The sequence below is a fragment of the Haliotis rufescens genome, unplaced genomic scaffold (assembly GCF_023055435.1).
Source record: "Haliotis rufescens isolate VD_foot unplaced genomic scaffold, xgHalRufe1.0.p SCAF_14, whole genome shotgun sequence".
NCBI classification, from domain to species: Eukaryota; Metazoa; Mollusca; class Gastropoda; order Lepetellida; family Haliotidae; genus Haliotis; species Haliotis rufescens.
This window is the reverse complement of record NW_025963824.1, coordinates 31,022,993-31,042,992: the sequence shown is the minus strand read 5'-3', so window position 1 is coordinate 31,042,992 and position 20,000 is coordinate 31,022,993. Positions and strand designations below refer to the sequence as shown.

Sequence of the window (20,000 nt, the reverse complement as noted above, 5' to 3'; positions counted from 1 at the left end):
GCCGTCGCGACGTACCCCCTAGCTCCTCTAGTTGGGGACCAGCTCTGTGGTCTGGTGAATTGCTGAGGGGAGTTGTAATGGGGTTTAACGTCGCGTTCAAGATTAGTGCACGCATGTAGCAACGAGCAACGTGAATGGGTGGCTGATTGTACTAGTCCCGGTAAATATCGGTTAAATAATGCTAGTCCACTGAGATACCATGCCGCAGTTTAACATATATACCCCACTGTGACACAGTATACTGGCTCTGAACCATCCTTGTTTTATTCCCTTAATACCGAGCTCCCGGGGTCATTGCTATTGTTTTATTGGGGTTTTGTCAAAACAATAATTTGTTCCAGAAAATGCACGGTTCGCTGCGATTATGTTCGTCAGCACCATACCCGTGCTCGTGGTTTTGACCAAGTGGGAAACGGCGGAGACCTGCATTACTTCGGATTTCCCTCCCACAATAAGCTTCCACGCTTTGAAATAACAATAAAATATTGTTCAAGTCAAAATTAAAACCAAACTCACTCACTAACTCACTTCAGAAAATGCTGGAAAGTTGGTTGGTTGCTTTGTTGTTTAACGCCGCACTCAGCAATATTCCAGCTATATGACGGCGGTTTTGTAAATAATTGAGTCTGGACCAGACAATCCAGTGATTGTTATCATGAGCATCAATCCACGCAATTGAGATCGATGACATGCATCAACCAGGTCAGCGAGCCTGACCACCCGATCCGTTAGTCGCCTCTTACGACCAGCATAGGCGCCTTTAACGGCAAGCGTGGGTTGCTGAAGGCCTATTCTACCCCCGATCTTCACGGGTCTTTGCAGGAAAGAATTTTCCTTGAACGTGATGGATGTTCTCAAACTTAAAATAATGCTGTCTCCTCCTTTCAGAGATAGAATATGCGTTCAGAGAAGCTGACAGACTCACTGTCTCACTCACTCTCTGACTCACTCACTCACTGCCGTGATATAGTTCACCACAACGTGAAACAAATTTTTCATTTTGTCTGGGAAATGTTTCGTAACACCGCCAGTGAATATCGTGCAGATAAGAAAAAAGAACATGATTTTTCCCTTTATTGTCTTTAATATTCTTAAACACACGGCCATTAGCTTGGAATTGTTATTTTCAGGTACCATAAGCACGCGCACAGTGGCATCAACGTCACCGTTAATCTGGCGTGTGTTAGTTAAGGCTATGTAAACCAAGTTGTTCACGCTCTTGCTATCGATTGCAATATAACAAACTGTGCTCAAAGCATAAAACAGACTTTTTTCGTTTTTATGGTAATTTCCATTCAACACAAGCACAGTGGAACAGGTTAAATGACAAACAAATATATTTTTTTCGGAAGGAGTTATAAAACATTCTCGTGTATAGTAACAGAACTTGTTTATTGCACGTGCGCTTGTGGTGGGTTGGTCGGGTTAACTCGTCAGAGTAACAGACCTGGAACTCAAGCACCGACAATCAAAACAGGATTGCATGTCGCCTGATCCCCCAGTGATTTAATTACACCTAAACAAGCACTTTAATACAAAACAACACCAGCGCAGGCAGGGGGAAATGTATGGGATGGATTCGCAAAAACCGGAGCGTCTGTGCGTCACGTCGGCTCCTAATCGATCTCATCACCTCGGCTCTGGGATCAGCATCTCCTGCAGGTAATTGATTGATGAATCTGTCTATTTGCAACTTCAATCACCGACTGTCGTTCACTCGGCAGTAAGACAGAGTATAGCGACCACTGAAGCGAACTCGCCCTCAAGAAAAACATTTGGCAAATTTTAAAACGGGCGTTTAATGACACGCCCACACTTCCGCAGTGGTTGAAATTCTCCGACTGGAGTTTAAAGAGAGTGACTTGTTGGGAAAGTCAGTTGTGCGGAAGGTCTCGTCACTTTCCGTGAGACCCAGAGATTAAAAAGAAGAGTGAGTGAGTGAGTGAGTGAGTGAGTGTGCGGGTAAGTGCGTCGCTTTCAGAATAATTCAATCTATCTCAAGGCGGAACGCGAAGGAAGTGTATACTTATTGTACGTTCTATTAATAAGGATACTGTAGCAAAACGAGTAAGCAATGCAGGCAAGACATAGAAAAGTGATTTTGAATTTCTGAATATGAATTACAGGTAATTTTCAGGACGAAGAGCCACGAAGAAAAGATATCCGTTTGCACAATAACCTGTAGATAATGGAGACGGAATATTTGGATACAGGAGTTGTTTTATCATAATATACATGTTGAACTGTCCTGATGGAATGACTCGCCTCCGAGGTCTAATGAATAGAGCGTCTACCCGCAGAGGGAAAGGTTCGGTCCCTGGGCCGCGACGTGCCAAGGTATGAAACCGGAGTAGTTCAAGCAGCCACGCACGCACGCACGCACGCACGCAGGCAGGCACGCTCGCACGCACACGCACACACACACACACACACACACAAACGCACGCACGCGTGCGCATGCATGCACGTCGATATATAAGTGAAATAATCTCGAACGCGACGTTACACAACATTCGCTTTACGTGAAAAGTGACTTAGCACGAATGTGTGTGTTGTGCCCGATTTATTGCTATGTTGATATTGCCTCTTGGGTAATCATTCATTGTTAGATTGGTCGAAATAACAAAATTTGCTCATTCCTGAGGGACCGAATGTTTATTTGTTTGGTTTCAGACCAACTATTTTTTTCAGTCAGCTTTTGGACACGAATATTTTATTTCTGAAACAGCAAAACATTTTTAATCTGAGAACATCCACCATGCTCATGGAACGATATTTCCATCATTTTCTGGAGTGAGTGAGTGAGCTGAGTTTAACGCTGCTTTAAACAGCATTCCACTAATACCACGACGTGTCAGCTTGCCAAGGGATGCAAGCCCGAAGAGATGCAGGTCTCACGAGCACGGGGATGGTGCTGCTTACAAACTTGGAAACAACTGGGGCGAAAAAAACATTTTCAGGAACAGATTACTCTTTTAACAAAAAACAATAGCAACGTACGCCAACCCGAACCCCAATTCCCAACCCCAAATAAAAAATGGTAAATGGTGACCCCTAGGATATGACAGCAATGGTCTGATTCAGAGCTGTTTTGGCTCCAACCACCCCCAGCCTTCCTTCTCGTTAATACACCTCTCCACTACCGAGACTCCGTTATCGTACTTATCATGTTGACAAAACGTTATTATCAGAGCAACGTTGACGGTGAACGTCGTGGTTGACGAGGTCCGTGGAAGGATTAGCTGCACAAACAACCCTGTAATTGTAGCATGTTTGAAGATGGCTTTGCCAGAAAACAAGTCTCCTTTAAACATTCAAGGCGCATCCTGCGTTCAAGAGTTTCTCCATTATCAAAAGACAATTGATGACCAGTCACGTCGGACGTGTCAGTCACGTGCGTGGTCCGCGCACTTTCATCCCTTCCTGTCCAGAACGGTCAGCTTATTTCCTTATCTAGAGATCACACATGTCAACACGTTAAGTGAAGTTCTTGAAGCACGTCACAGATGGTAAACTCCTGGACTTTATGCTTGAAATGAACAGCGTAGAGAGATCTCGCGTGACGTCATTGATATCGTTTATTGGCGATCAACTACTATGTGTATACGAGAATGTTCTCTCCCAAGCGCGAGTTCACAGCAAATCCCGATGCCTTGAGCCACTGGATCACACACGCCCACTCTACCATGGTCCGGCCCACACTACCACTGTCAGGCCGACTCCTTCAGGTCCGGCCCACTCTACCAGGGTCCGGCCCACACTTCCACTGTCAGGCCCACTCCTTCAGGTCCGGCCCACTCTACCAGGGTCCGGCCCACACTACCACTGTCAGGCCCACTCCTTCAGGTCCGGCCCACTAGACCAGGGTCCGGCCCACACTACCACTGTCAGGCCCACTCCTTCAGGTCCGGCCCACTAGACCAGGGTCCGGCCCACACTACCACTGTCAGGCCCACTCCTTCAGGTCCGGCCCACTCTACCAGGGTCCGGCCCACACTACCACTGTCAGGCCCACTCCTTCAGGTCCGGCCCACTAGACCAGGGTCCGGCCCACACTACCACTGTCAGGCCCACTCCTTCAGGTCCGGACCACTCTACCAGGGTCCGGCCCACACTACCACTGTCAGGCCCACTCCTTCAGGTCCGGCCCACTCTACCATGGTCCGGCCCACACTGTCAGGCTCACTCCATCAGGTCCGGCCCACTCTACCATGGTCCGGCCCACTCTACCACTGTCAGGCCCACTCCTTCAGGTCCGGACCACTAGACCAGGATCTCGAAATCATCCGTGTATGCATTACGTTAAAGTAGCGCCCTGCAAGTATAGGGTATGAACAAACCTAAAGAAAGTTCTACTGAACCTATTGAACATTCTCACTCTTCGTATGAGGTGAGGTGAGGTGAAATGGGGTTTAACGTCGCGTCCAAGATTATTGCACTTATATAGCGACGTGCATGTACGTGTGTGTGTGTGTGTGTGGCCGCTTGTACTTGTCCGGACTGATGCCAATTTATAGTGCTAGCTCGCTGAGATACCATGCCGCAGTTTAACATAAATACCTCACTCAGACACAGTATACTGACTCCGAGCCGACCAGTCCTTGTTTTAGCCCCTTATGCCGGGCGCCAGACAGTGTAACAACAAATACCATCTTTTAACGTCTTTTGGTATGACGCGGTCGGGGATCGAACCCCGGACCTTCCGCGCGCTCTCCGGGCGGACGCTCTACCACTAGACCACGGAGGCGGTCTCTTCGTATGTAGAATGAGCTGTGGCTGTGAGGAGATTAAGGGAATATATCGCGCGAATATTCTGAAATATCAATAATTTTTGGTCTAGATTTAAATAAAGGGATCTTTTATCAGCTAGATCCCAACACAAATTTACTCGAACTAGTAAAAATTTACACAAAATGTGTACATTATGCAAAACCATTCTATAGTCATCACGTGTTGGGGAGTCTTCACATTCTCCGAAAAGTTCTGGGTGGGTTTGACTAGGCAGCGCTTCCTGGGAGAAGTCCCACTCGCTGTCTGAGCTGCGTGTGGAGGGGGCAAGGGCCCTGAGCTGACGAGGAGCCTAACCAGCCTGACTGTTCAAGGATCACCCAAACCCTCTTTGCTGCATTTTTTATTTCAATTTGTAAATAATAATAAGAAGAAGAATGGCCTGGTGATGTACGCCTCTCCGTGGTGGGCCTAGATAGGGAGGATTTATTCCCATAATAATAATAATTATAATAATAATGATGATGATGATGATGATGATATCAGGAAACAGTTGCCCGGCAGTGGGCGTTTTATTAATCTGTTTCAGTTTATGTAAATCAAATGCAACCAGTTCACACACAATGCAAAAAACAACCTCCACTCACTCACTATCATGAAGTCCATTGACCAGTCTGATCGTATTGCCGGTGACCTTGAACTGACATTCCCAGTGACTGTCACGTGATGAAGCGGAAGTAATAATGACGTGGTTTCCTTTGTTGTAGTCCAGTGTGAAGACTTGTGAACTTCTGAGAATATCGTGCTGTGCATATTGTTAAGTTCACAAGCAGCGTGACACGTGCGGCATAATGAACAATGCACGGGGATACGTATCTGGACATTGACGTATCGTGTCTATATCCGGCTCATGTTGACCATTGTGATCTCGCGTGAGTTCACCCTTCCCACGTGACTTATTTTGAAATTGGGAAAGCTGAAAACTAAGTGATGCTTTTATATCGTGTTGTTTGGAAAATAATCACTGACGCTGTTGTTGTTATTGTTTTCTTGTTTAACGCCGCACTCAGCAATATTCCAGAATATTCTCGAAACGCGCTGCCTACCTCTAAACAGTGGCAAGGGAAGGAGTGTCATCAGCTTACGTTGATACCACGTCCGCGTGGTGTTAACCCTTTCAGTTGGCGATCCTTGATCTTTGTTTGTTTGTTTGCTGTTTAACTCCGTACTCAGCAATATTCCAGCTGAATGCGCCGGTCTGGAAATAATTGAGTCTGGACCAGACAATCCAGTGATTGGCATCATGTGTATCGATCCACGCAATTGGGATACGATGACATGCATCAACCCGGTCAGAGAGCCTGACCACCCGATCCTGTCAGTCACCTCTTGACAAGCATGGTCGCCTCTTATAACAAACACGGGTTGCTGAAGACCTATGGTAACCCGGATCTTCACGGGTCTCACTGACGCTGGAGAAGTCACAGAATGTAACTCTTTTGTGGAGGTGATCTCGCTCCTCCAGCGAACGTAACGCGTTGGTTTCCATTACGATGCGGAAGAACAATCGAACTTTCTTACAACGTTCACGTATTATGCAGATATAACATAAGAAGTGAGTGAGTGAGTGAGTATGGTTTTACGCCGCTTTTAGCAATATTCCAGCAATATCACGGCGGGGGACACCAGAAACGGGCTTCACACATTGTACCCATGTCGGGAATCGAACCCGGGTCTTCGGCGGGACGAGTGAACTCTTTAACCACTAGGCTACCCGACCGCCCCTATAACGTAAGGAAGCAAGCCACCATGTTGTATCTTTATATTGAAAATGTATGCCCAAGTGATCAGTTTATCTTCTTAATGTAGTATACCGATCTTTGTACCCCCGACCCCGCTACTGTGTCGGCCATGTTGCAGCATACACATGAAGTGGACTGTCGTGTCATGTCATGACGTCTGACTGAACGGGTATCCATACATTAATATCAAACCATGGATAAACCTAACCAGGGTGCCGTTGTACAAAACAATCTTAGCTCTACGACTGTCGTAAGTCTATGTTAAGGTATGGGAGCTACGATCACCTTAGCGCTAAGATCGCTTTGTGCAACGACACCCTGGATGCTTGAGTTACCAAGATTTGATGTCTTTATTTTAACACATGTTTCATCTGAACACACAATGCCTTTTAGAAAGCGGTCAAATGTAACAAAAGGTATTTTTGGGATAACTCTTTTTTTGTAAAGTACAGACTCGTGCTTTTTTGGGTTGAGTCCTGTCCGAGATTCGAACCCACACTGCCAGAATGAGGAACCTAATCGCCAGCACACAAGTCAGCGATCTAACCCACTCAGCAACCGAGACTTCCACAAGTCTAGATCACGTACTTTGTGTACCCCTCTGACAAGTGTAAATTGGCAGGGCTCCCATGGCCGAAAGCTATGAACACACAATGCCTTTTAGAAAGTGGTCAAATTAATGTAACAAATGTTATATTTGGGATAACACTTTCTTTGTGAACTACAGATTCTCGTACCAAAAAAGTGCGAGAATCTGTACTTTTCAAAGAAAGTGTCATCCCAAATATAACATTTGTTGCATGTTCCATCTGTTGTAGAATGTACAGTAAACTACGTTTATAACGATCACGTTTATAACGAACTGACGGCTATGTCGAACTTATTTTTTTGTCCCGGCCACTGCTGTATATATGCTTTCCATATGCTTATAACGAACTACGGTAGTAACGAACTAAAATAAGTGGCCTTTTTTAGTTCGTTTTAACCGTAGTTTACTGTATTTGCATGTGACCACAATGTATATCATAGGCCATCAAGTCGGATATTGCTTATGACTTCCAGGCAGTAATTTCATTCTTCTTCATAGTTAGTCATAATAAGTCATTATAAGTCAACTTATTACCCCTTGGGTTAGAAATAAGCCATTTAATAAAAACCGTAATGTGGGATTGTGTAAATATTACTTCACTCTTCACACTAGTTTACGTCATTCGGACGGCATTGTTGACGTCATTCGAATCTTATCGTGAAGTAAGGTCGGAATGACATCACACTAGTAACAACGTCATAGCTGAGAATTCTTGACGTGATTGACATGTACAATTGTGGTTTTCTAAGACAGCAGTCGTGGAAATACGAAATATTGGGTAATAAAAACGTAACTTATTACACTCGCAGGTTTTTTATACTGAACTAAAGAAACTCGATTAAGATTACACATATTACCCTCACTCTCGCTCGAAAAATACAAGAATTCTGACACTCTTTTCACAAAAGCAGTATGACATACATGTTCGTATGATAATGCCTATGTATATACATCCAATGTATAGTATCCAATCACCATAAGTAAAACAAAAAATCCTAGATAATTGCGACCACCTCCGTGGTCTAATGATAGAGCGTCCCCCCGGAGAGCGGAAGGTCCGGGGTTCGATCCCCAGCCGCGTCATACCAAAAGACGTTAAAAGATGGTACTTGTTGTTACCCTGTCTGGCGCTCGGCATTAAGGGGTTAAAACAAGGACTGGTCGGCTTGTTTATTCATGTTTATTAAACTGCGGCATGGTATCTCAGTTGTCCGGACTAGTACAAGCAGCCACTAGACATCGACATGGTTTTTCAAGAATAATGTTTTCAGTCTTGAATGAACGTTGCTTAGTGTTGAAAATTCCTTGATGGAGAGAAGTAGATTGTCCTAAAAAGAGGTGTTGTGAATGAATAACTTCTGTGGCTAAACGCATATGGTGAGTTTCTGGCTGGTCGGAGGCGTCTAGATAGTACATATTAATAATGGCCTATCAACAAATATTGCTGCGTGCTGTGATAACTTAGCAAACATGCTTAGTAGGTGCATGTCAAGTCGTTCAAACAGAGCAATCTTTATCCACCCACTCCACGTAAATGACAAATAGGTACACAGTGTAACGGATAATGATTGCGCTAATCACATCCAGACACCGTCTCACACACAGGATGAAATAGCAACGGCCAGATCTAAACTGGTAATGAAACACGAAAGGAGGGCATAATCCTCTCCTATAGAGGGCGATCTATTATAACGATCCACTGATACGAAAATAAGTTTCTAGAAAACCATTTACCGAAGTAAGTAATTGTCACAGAAGAGAGCCATAAAGGATGTTACACCTGAAATAAAAACTATGTGCCATTATAAACGGCGAATTACCCAATTAACAGACAGTATATTTTAGTAACATGCCGCCGGCCCATAATACATTAATATTGCATGATAAATCACGCATGCTGGAGTAAAGTAGGTGTATATAAAAGGGTAACAGGTATTTCTCAATTTGTAGGATTGAGTTAAGAAAACAGCTATGTTATGATGGACAAGATTATCACCTGTTTGCATTAGCTGGGTGAATTTATTAGAGAAGGAGATTCAGTGTAATATGGCGAGGGTATTTTTTCTTACAGGGACATGTCGTTCACATTGAATACAACACATGGTATTCATCTTAAAGATAGTTACAGTTTTTTGCACAAACAGAAATCGTAGAACCGTTTGTTTGTTTGTTGTTTAACGCCGCACTCACGATATTCCAGCTATATGACGGCGGTCTGTAAATAAATAAGTTAGTTACACAATTTGGGCTTAAATGGTCTCTGATGATACGTGTTAAACGGATACACCATTTATATAATGTTATATTTACATCACATTCGATGCACAACGTAGAAAATATTTCTCTTCTCGCCAACTAACGAATGAAATTCATAACTTTTTTTCAATAATATTTTTTTTTAATCCATAGCGTCATAACGGTAGACTGAAAACAGTTCCTGATTAAAGTGTTATTTCACTCGATTTTATGTATTCAGATAAAAACACCATTTCGTCACTTAATACGTCATCAAAATACAATATTACAGCTATATGACGGCGGTCTGTAAATAATCAAGTCTAGACCAGACAATCCAGTGATTGACATCATGAACATCGATCCACGCAATTGGGATACGATGACATGCATCAACCAAGTCAGCGAGCCTGACCACCCGATCCCGTTAGTCCCACCCGATCCCACAAGTCTCATTCATGGCACCACGACCGCCTAGTGGTAAAGCGAAAGGTCCGGGGTTCGATCCCCGCCCGCGTCATACCAAAATACGTTTAAAGATGGTACTTGTTGTTACCCTGTTTGGCGCTCGGTATTAAGGGGCTAAAACAAGGCCTGGTCGGCTCGGAGTTAGTATACTGTGTCTAAGTCGGGTATTCCTGTTAAACTGCGGCATGGTATCTCAGTGGGCTAGAACTATAAATCGGCATCAGTCCGGACTAGTACAGGCAGCCACACACACACACACATGCATGTCGATATAAAAGTGCAATAATCTTGGACGCGACGTTAAACCTCATTTCACCTCACCTCGCCTTATACCGACTGACGTGTATTTCAACATAACACCCACTGTTACACTTATACCGACTGACGTGTATTCTTACATAACACCCACTGTTACACAAACGCTGACTGTAACTCTGTCAGCGGGACAATGTGAGCGCACCACTGTGAGAGAGGTCACGAAGTAACCTTCTCCCACAGAAACGTGAGAGCTTTGATTGTACAACTGGCGCCGAGTGACCCACGGGGATTCAGTTAGACGTCCCTGACTGGAATCAATGCCTAATCTTAGTACACTCAATGTGCAATCAATGCATCGTTCATTCTCCCTTTGGACTTGACAATTTGGGATAAATGAGTCCCAAACGTTGGTTGTCCTGAACAGAAAAGAACGTGGGTTTATTCATAAGAAGACTTGGGCAGAGCCCCTTGTCTTATAACACAAGGTAAAGAGAGTGTGGGGTTTGAACACAGTATCATTACATATTTTCATTCATATACTCAGCAATGTTATTTAGAAATGCACTTTAGTGAGCGCAACAACTTGGCTTCATTTGGATAGTGTCTGTGGATATGGGTAGTATCTGTGGGTCAAGATAGTGCATGTTGGTCAGGATAGTGTATGCGAGTCAGGATAGTGAATGCAAGTCAGGATATTGTCTGTAGGCCTGGGTAGTGTATGTTGGCCAGGGTAGTGTATGTTGGTCGGGATAGTGTATGCGAGTCTCGATAGTGTATGCGAGTCAAGATAGTGTATGCAAGTCAGGATAGTATCTGTGGATATGGGTAGTGTATGTTGGTCAGGATAGTGTATGCGAGTCAGGATAGTATCTGTGGATATGGGTAGTGTCTGTGAGTCAGGATAGTGTGTATGGTGTCAGGATAGTGTATGCGAGTCAGGATAGTGTATGCGAGTCAGGATAGTATCTGTGGATATGGGAAGTGTCTGGGTCAGGATAGTGTATGTTGTCAGGATAGTGTATGCGAGTCAGGATAGTATCTGTGGATATGGGTAGTGTATGCATGTTGGCCAGGGTAGTGTATGTTGGTCAGGATAGTGAATGCGAGTGAGGATTCTGTCTGCAGGTCTTGGTAGTGTATTTTGGCCAGGATAGTGTATGTTGGCCAGGATAGTGTATGCTAGTCAGGATAGTGTATGCATATCAGGATAGTATCTGTGGATATGGGTAGAGTCTGTGGGTCAGGATAGGGTATGTTGTCAGGATAGTGTATGCGAGTCAGGATAGTATCTGTGGATATGGGTAGTGTCTGTGGGTCAGGATAGTGTATGTTGTCAGGATAGTGTATGCGAGTCAGGGTAGTGTCTGTGGGTCAGGGTAGTCTCTGTGGGTAGGGTCTGTCACTTACGCACTCATTCATTCACTCACTCACTCACTCATCAACTCACTCAGAATGGAACCGTTGGGGTTCCAAGTAAGGATTGGTGCCAACTAACCTTCGATTTTCGTGCAACCCAAATACTGCGGATAGGGCGTAGAACCACACTTGCTTGATCCCTATGACAGCCATGGCTGTAGGGTGTTTAGAGTCCACGTGCCTCACATCTTCATTTCGATCGCTTCTTCAAACATTCCCTGAAACACTCTCTCATGCCAGAATGCGACACGTGATTCGCATACGGATCACCAGCCGAACGGTCAACGTATTTCCTGGTTATCAGAGGACCATTCGTGACCAACTCGTGTTATTCCAGGACAAGCCTAATAGGGACTCGTGCCTCTCTCATGGCCATTTTGGGTATAGTTTTAAATGCAAGACATATGTAAAATCAAAAATTATTCCTGAGATATTCTTTGACCTTTCCTACGCGCATGCGAGTGGTGACGAAAGATCAGAGGAAGCCGGGCCGCATTTAAACGCTTGCATTCATTTGACGTGGATATTTTAAGACGCTTCACAAACTACACGCGTAATTATTTCGGCGAAGGCTGCTATTTGGTATAAAAAAGTTAAGTTGGTATATATTAGTTTGTTGATGTCTGTCTGTCGTGACCGCCTCCGTGGTCTAGTGGTAGAGCGTCCACCCGGATAGCGGAAGGTCCTGGGTTCTATTCCCGACCGCGTCATACCAAAATACGTTTAAAGATGATACTTGTTGTTACCCTGTCTGGCGTTCGGCATTAAGGGGCGTAAACAAGGACTGGTCGGCTCGGAGTCAGTATACTGTGTCTGAGTGGGGTATTCATGTTAAACTGCGGCATGGTATCTCAGTGGGCTAGAACTATAAATCGGCATCAGTCCGGACTAGTACAAGCAGCCACACGTCGCTATAGAAGTGCAATAATCTTGGACGCGACGTTAAACCCCATTTCACCTCACCTCACCTGTCTGTCGTATTGTGTGTCTATGACATGACAGTAGAATTCTGTCTAGACATAGGTCAACTTTATTTTTTTAGAGAACGGACCTAAATATTCAGGTCCCTGGTTAGAGCGAAAAAAAACCATAATAATATAACATATTATTGTGAAGCCATGTCTTACAATGCGACCCAACATGACCATATAAACAATGTATGAGAGTGTATCATGACTTAAAGTAAATGCGCTACCATGTCACTATATTTTCGTATCCATCACTTGATTTTCTGATTTGTTTACTCGCGCCGTCGTATGTCAAGATAACTGCTGAGTGAGTGAGTATGGTTTTACGCCGCTTTTAGCAATATTCCAGCAATATCACGGCGGGGGACACCAGAAATGGGCTTCACACATTGTACCCATGTCGGGAATCGAACTCGGGTCTTCGGCGTGACGAGCGAACGCTTTAACCACAAGACTACCCTACCGCCCCAGAGAACTGCTGAGCGTGGCAGGCAACAAACACATACTTTATTACTCACAGTGTGTGAGTGGCGGGCGCTACCGGTAGCAGGACATGTTCACACTTTTCGCGGACACCTGGTGTCATAACTGATTTTCAGTGATCCATTTGTTTCGTGTTTGTTTTGCCTTTTACGCCCAATGGAATCTGTGTTAGCGGATAATCGAGTGAAGTTTTTCCCTGGCGTTGTCGTGGTCACGGATGATGTTTTTTTAAAAAAGTATGCTGACAATGTTGTTTTTTTATTTTCAGAGAGGTGACTTACTAAAAAGACAGTCCGAGACACCAGACGATGGACAACTTGGTAAGTACCACAACAAATAAACACACACATTCACGCACGCGCGCGCGCACACACACACACACACAAACCGAAGCTGCACAAAATTCTGACGCATACCAGGAAAATGAGCGCAGGCATTGTAGAGAAAAAAATAGTTTATGAGAATCTCTTTTTTAAGTTTGTTACACAATATGGGCTTAAATGGTCTCTGATGATACGTGTTAAACGGATACACCATACATATGCGACGTTTAGATCACATTCGATGCACAATGTAGAAGATATTTCTCTTCTTGCCAGCTAACGAATGAAAATCAGAACTTTTTAAATATTTTTTTTTTTAAATCGATAGCGTCATAACGGTAGGCTGAAGGTTCCTGATTAAAGCCTTATTTCACTCGATGAGATTATGAGATATCGATTTTATGTATTCAGATAAAAACATCATTTCGTCACTTAATACGTGATCAAAATATATGTATCCACGCAACGTCATAGCCAATTTTAATAATTGAAAACAGCACATGTAATTCAGACGTATTATAATAGGTTATCCTGGGTATTCTGGTAGACATACAGGTCCCCAGCAACCAATGGTTGTCGTAAGAGCCGACTGAATGTACCGGGTGGTCAGGTTGATGCAGGTCATCGTATCCCAACTGCGTGTGTCGATGCTATATGATGTTAATCTCTTGCGGCCAGACCAGCATAGGTTGCTGGAGACCTATATTCTTACCCGGAAACCCCGGGGCCCGTATTCTTGAAATAATTTCTAAAACTGATTGAGAGCGGTGGGGTAGCAAAGTGGTTAAGTGTTCGCTCGTCGCGCCGAAGGCCCGAGTTCGATTCCTAACATGTGAAGCCCATTTCTGGTGTCCCCCGCCGTTATATTGCTGGAATATTACTAACTCTCCACTCACCTACTCACCAACACACAAAACTCATCCACTCACTCACTCACTAAACCACTCATCCACCCACCAACATACCCACCCAACCAACCACTCACAACACCCACTCATCCGACCACTCATCGACCCACTCACCCACCCACTCATCCACCCACTCACCAAACCACCCACCCAACACTCAAAACACCCACTCACTCGTCCACCCACTCACCCAACCACTCACAACACCCACTCACTCACCCATTCATCCACCCATTCACCCAACCACACACAACATCCACTCACTCACCCAACCACTCACAACACCCACAAACTCACCCACTCACCCAACCACTCACAACACCCACTCACTCACCCACCCATTCACCCAACCACTCACAACACCCACAAACTCACCCACTCACCCAACCACTCACAACACCCACTCACTCACCCACTCACTCACCCACCCATTCACCCAACAACTCACAACACCCACTCACTCACCCATTCATCCACCCATTCACCAAACCACCCACCCAAACACTCACAACACCCACCCATTCACCGAACCGCCCACTCAACCACTCACAACACCCACTCATCCACCCACTCAACAAACCACCCGGCCAACCACTCGCAACACCCACTCACTCGCCCCATCATCCACCCACTCACCCAACCACTCACAACGCCCATGTATCAACCCACTCACCAAACCACCCACTTAACCACTCACAACACCCACTCATCCACCCACTCATCCACCCACTCATCCATCCACTCACCCAACCACCCACCCAACCGGTCATCCACCCACCCACTCACCCAACCACCCACCCAACCACTCACAACACCCACTCACCCATCCACTCATCCACCCCCTCATCCACCCACTCACCCAACCACTTACAACACCCACCTACCCACCCATTCACTCAACTACTCACCAATCACTCACCAAAACCACTCACTCACTCACTCACTCATTGTATATTATTTCTGTGCCAGGTTGCATCAGCATGAAACGGAATGCCGGCGAGTACTTCTACGTGTCGGACGGGTCCAGTGATGTGTGCGGGATGTACATGCTCGGACAGCCGGACACCGTCCTGCAAATTGAGTTCACCCAGTTCACCATCGAATGTGAAGCAGGGGGTCTTATGGCGGTGAGTACCATTGGTCGACATTCGTCCCCATTCGTGTTTTTTCCCTAACAAGCCCTGTGACAAGAGCAAAAAGGGACGAGATATGACGAATGAAAGACCAAGACAAAATACCCCCGAGTGCCGAGGATGGTTATCATGTTGCTTTTGCAACCTTAAAATCATCAGTAGTGTACATGGCCATTGATATATACACACCTTCAAAAGAAACGCGAACCACCGAAACACATCAAAAAGTATGTACGTTAAGAAGGGATGCTTCCAATGTACACCACTTACTGACAAAACTAATAATCAGTCAGGTGTTACCACAGAGTGTCTTTATTCTTATCACAGTTTGCTGCACGTGATTTCCAAACTTTACATACTAATCCTGCACGAGACAAATGGTGCATCGCGAGTCATGGATCTATGACGTCACATGTGATGCGTTCACGAGCATCGGTTCATACAACATAGGCCAGTATGTTCATTTGTGCGTCGAACCAATCTATTACCTTTTGAATATGAGCAATTCTTCATATATTAATGAACATATGTGGTATTAGCGTTTCGTTTGTGTGTGGACCCTTGAAGATCCGTGATAGAATAGGTCTTCAGCAACCCATGCTTGCCGTAAAAGACGACTATGCTTGTCGTCAGAGGCGACTAACGGGATCGGGTGGTCAGGCTCGCTGACTTGGTTGATGCATGTCATCGTATCCCTATTGCGTAGATCGAAGCTCATGATGTCAATCACTGGATTGTCTGGTCCAGACTCGAATATTTACAGACCGCCGTCATACAGCTGGAATATTGCTGAGTGCGGCGTTAAACAACAAACAATTCTTTTGTCGGTGAGTATATGTTTAGAACGCGGAAGCACAACTCCATCACGTCCGCTCTGTTGCTGTATCGATGCCATTGTGACTCCTCCTCCTCATGTTTGTGCAAATGTCTTGTAATAGGACACCGTCGTGGATTGTTTGACATCAACCAATGCAAATTGGAAAAGAATATGAATATTGGTAACATAATAGTCTTAGCCGTTGTCAAAGACTGACAGTAGCAAGGACACCCGAAGGCATTTGATTGGACGTATAAAAACCACATGGCGTCGTTTTTATTAAATAAATAAATCAGTTGCCAAATATAACATGATTTATTCACCAGCACTGAGCGTTTAGCCGACTTTCATATTTCGGTTTGAAAACATATCGCTGTTATTATTCATAATTAATGTGTTGACCGAGTCATTGCAATGGAGGCGCCACGGGTGGCCCAGCTGAGGCGCCACATTTCGCTGTGTAGTGTTGCGTCCCTAAGACGTGCCGGGATCCTAGGTTGCCCGAATCCCTAAGGTGGAAGTTTACATGGATTCGCCCTGATTATAATTCCAAGTCAGAATATATTTTCTTAAATGTAAACCAAATTATCAAATCGGGCAAAAAAACCATTATCTTATCCTACCCTGCCGTGCTGGTAAAATCTAAGACCCGAATCACTTCTGGCTTTCCTCCCACATCAAGCTGACACGCGGCTATATAACTGTAATACTATTCAAAGTGGCGTCAAAACAAAGGCACACACTTACCCACACGCCTCGTTCAAATCGACAGTGTATGGAAATATAAGACGACTGTGATATTGTGTCCATCTTTTCCCAGATATGTGATACTATTACTCGCACTGAAATGGAGAGACGTACAATGTCACGTTGATCTGGCTCAAAACCCAGACTACATTTCTTCACGTTTTTTTGGCGAAGACCCCAGTACCTTTTCCATACCTAACTGGTGACCTAAGTGTTGTATACTGCAGCTGGTGACCTAAATGTTGTATACTGCAGCTGGTGACCTAAGTGTTGTATACTGCAGCTGGTGACCTAAGTGTTGTATACTGCAGCTGGTGACCTAAGTGTTGTATACTGCAGCTGGTGACCTAAGTGTTGTATACTGCAGCTGGTGACCTAAGTGTTGTATACTGCAGCTGGTGACCTAAGTGTTGTATACTGCAGCTGGTGACCTAAGTGTTGTATACTGCAGCTGGTGACCTAAGTGTTGTATACTGCAGCTGGTGACCTAAGTGTTGTATACTGCAGCTGGTGACCTAAGTGTTGTATACTGCAGCTGGTGACCTAAGTGTTGTATGCTGCAGCTGGTGACCTAAGTGTTGTACGCTGCAGCTGGTGACCTAAGTGTTGTACACTGCAGCTGGTGACCTAAGCGTTGTATACTGCAGCTGGTGACCTAAGTGTTGTATACTGCAGCTGGTGACCTAAGTGTTGTATACTGCAGCTGGTGACCTAAGTGTTGTATACTGCAGCTGGAGACCTAAGTGTTGTATAAATTGCAGCTGCTGACCTAAGTGTTGTGTATTGCAGCTGGTGACCTAAGCGTTGCATACTGCAGCTGGTGACCTAAGTGTTGTATGCTGCAGCGGGTGACCTAAGTGTTGTATACTGCAGCTGGTGACCTGAGTGTTGTATATAGCAGTTGCTGACCTAAGCGTTGTATACTGCAGCTGGTGACCTAAGTGTTGTATACTGCAGCTGGTGACCTAAGTGTTGTATGCTGCAGCTGGTGACCTAACTGTTGTATACTGCAGCTGGTGACCTAAGTGTTGTACACTGCAGCTGGTGACCTAAGTGTTGTACACTGCAGCTGGTGACCTAAGTGTTTTGTATTGCAGCTGGTGGACGGTTGGGAGCTGCAGTCGGAGTTCTTCCCTAACATTGAGGACACCGGGGACAGTTTCGAGGCCCGCTACAAGACGTTCTGTGGGGTCAACTCGCCGGCGGAAGTGTACGTTGCGTCGCAGAACGTGGCTCTAATCCAGTTCCGGGTCCCCGAGGCAGGCCAAGGCTTCCGCGTCCGTGTCAGCTACCTCCACAACCCTCAACGTCAGTGACCCCGTCATCTACATTTGTGTCGAGCAATCCTACTGTTTATATACTACTTTGAAGTATTTACTACAATATAGAGATGATGATGGTGATAATGATGATGATGATGATGATGATGGTTATTATTATTATTATTATTATTATATATTAAAATTAAAAAAGGCAGCGTAGAGGGTTTGGGTAGTCATGGCAGTCAGGCTGGTTATTATTATTGTAATTATTATTATTATTATTGCTATTGCAAGGAGGAATAGTAGTAGCAGTAGTAGTGGTGGTATGCGTTGTAGATATGTCAAAATACCATTACTATCATTGTTATTATTACAGCGTGTAACGTGATGTTGATGCCGAGTGCTGGGGTGGTGACGCTCAAGAACTACGGCGAGAGACGCAACTGCACCGCCTCGATCATCTACCCCGAGAACATCCTCATGCTGTCCGTCGACATCGGCGTCACGTCCCGCGGTGCCACGGTCGCCACCGAGAGCGGCCTGTCAGTCAGAGTGAGTCCCCGCCGACACCACCTCTTCATGACAAAACACGTGCCCAATCACCGGCACCAGTCTCATGCATGGCACCGCGACCGCCTAGGAGTAGAGCATCTGCCCGGAGACCGGAAGGTCCGGGTTTCGATCCCCGACCGCGTCATACCAATAGACATTATACGATGGTACTTGTTGTTACCCTGCCTGGCGCTCGGTATTAAGGGGCAAAAACATGGTCGGCGCGTAGTCAATATATTGTGTCTGAGTGGAGTATTCATGTTCAACTGCAGCATTGTATCTCAGTGGGCTAGCACTATAAATCGGCATCAGTCCGGACTAGTACAAGCAGCCACACACACACACACACACACACACACACACACACACACACATCGCTATATAAGTGCAATAATCTGGGACGCGACGTTAAACTCCATTCGACCTCACCTCAACTCACCTCACCTCACCTCACCTCACCTCACCTCACCTCACCTCACCTCACCTCATGACACCACACGTATCTTAGGGCAAGGGTGCCCATTGTCTTTATAAACACCACACGTATCTAAACATTATTGTTTATGTCGAAAAGCTAGCTATTATTATACCTTCTCCGCCCTCTACACACACCTCAGCCGCTTGTAACGGTTATAATATTAGAAAATTTCAGGGATAAAATTCTATCTGCACCATGGAGTCATTTGCATAACCAAGTTATCTCCCTTTCAGTGCCACAACGAGGCTGGCGCTGATTACGTGGAGTATCTCTATGGTAACGGTCTGGACGTCAGCTACATGGGACGGAAGAGAGCATTTTGTGGACTTCGATCGAAAGCAGGTAAGCGGAGGATTTGTACAGGCCCCGGGCCCGGGAACAGGCTTGTCAGATTAATGTAGGAAATGATTCAGCATTATGAGACCATGAAAGGGAATTTCTAAGCATCCTCAATTCTCCGATTCCTGAATCCCAATACATCGCCTACCAACCCCTATTCAAGTTACACAAAACCAAAGGTTTTCCCGTAGGAATTTATTGAAACATTATATTTTTTAAAAAATAACTAGGCATTCAACAGCCATAACATATACATGCATGCACAGTCTGGCCAAACGCTGCAATAAAACACAAATTTTGGCTACCTAAGCCAGTCCTATTTCGATTACAGGGCCCCGTTCCACAAAGCGATCTTAGCGCTAAGTCTGTCGTAAGTCTATGTTAAAGTATGGGAGTTACGATCATCTTAGCGCTAAGTCTGTCGTAAGTCTATGTTAAAGTATGGGAGATACGATCATCTTAGCGCTAAGGCTGTCGTAAGTCTATGTTAAAGT

General features: G+C 45.1%; 1 protein-coding gene across 1 annotated transcript in view; it reads left to right on the top strand.

The window, feature by feature from the left end:
* LOC124143337 (corticotropin-releasing factor-binding protein-like) overlaps positions 1-20,000 on the top strand; it is a 72,895-nt gene that overhangs the window by 48,868 nt on the left and 4,027 nt on the right. The window contains exons 2-6 of the mRNA XM_046512271.2: positions 13,216-13,267; positions 15,148-15,305; positions 17,973-18,183; positions 18,514-18,689; positions 19,401-19,509. Of these exons, the coding sequence (XP_046368227.1) occupies positions 13,216-13,267; positions 15,148-15,305; positions 17,973-18,183; positions 18,514-18,689; positions 19,401-19,509 (706 nt within the window). The remainder of the gene's footprint in view (positions 1-13,215; positions 13,268-15,147; positions 15,306-17,972; positions 18,184-18,513; positions 18,690-19,400; positions 19,510-20,000) is intronic.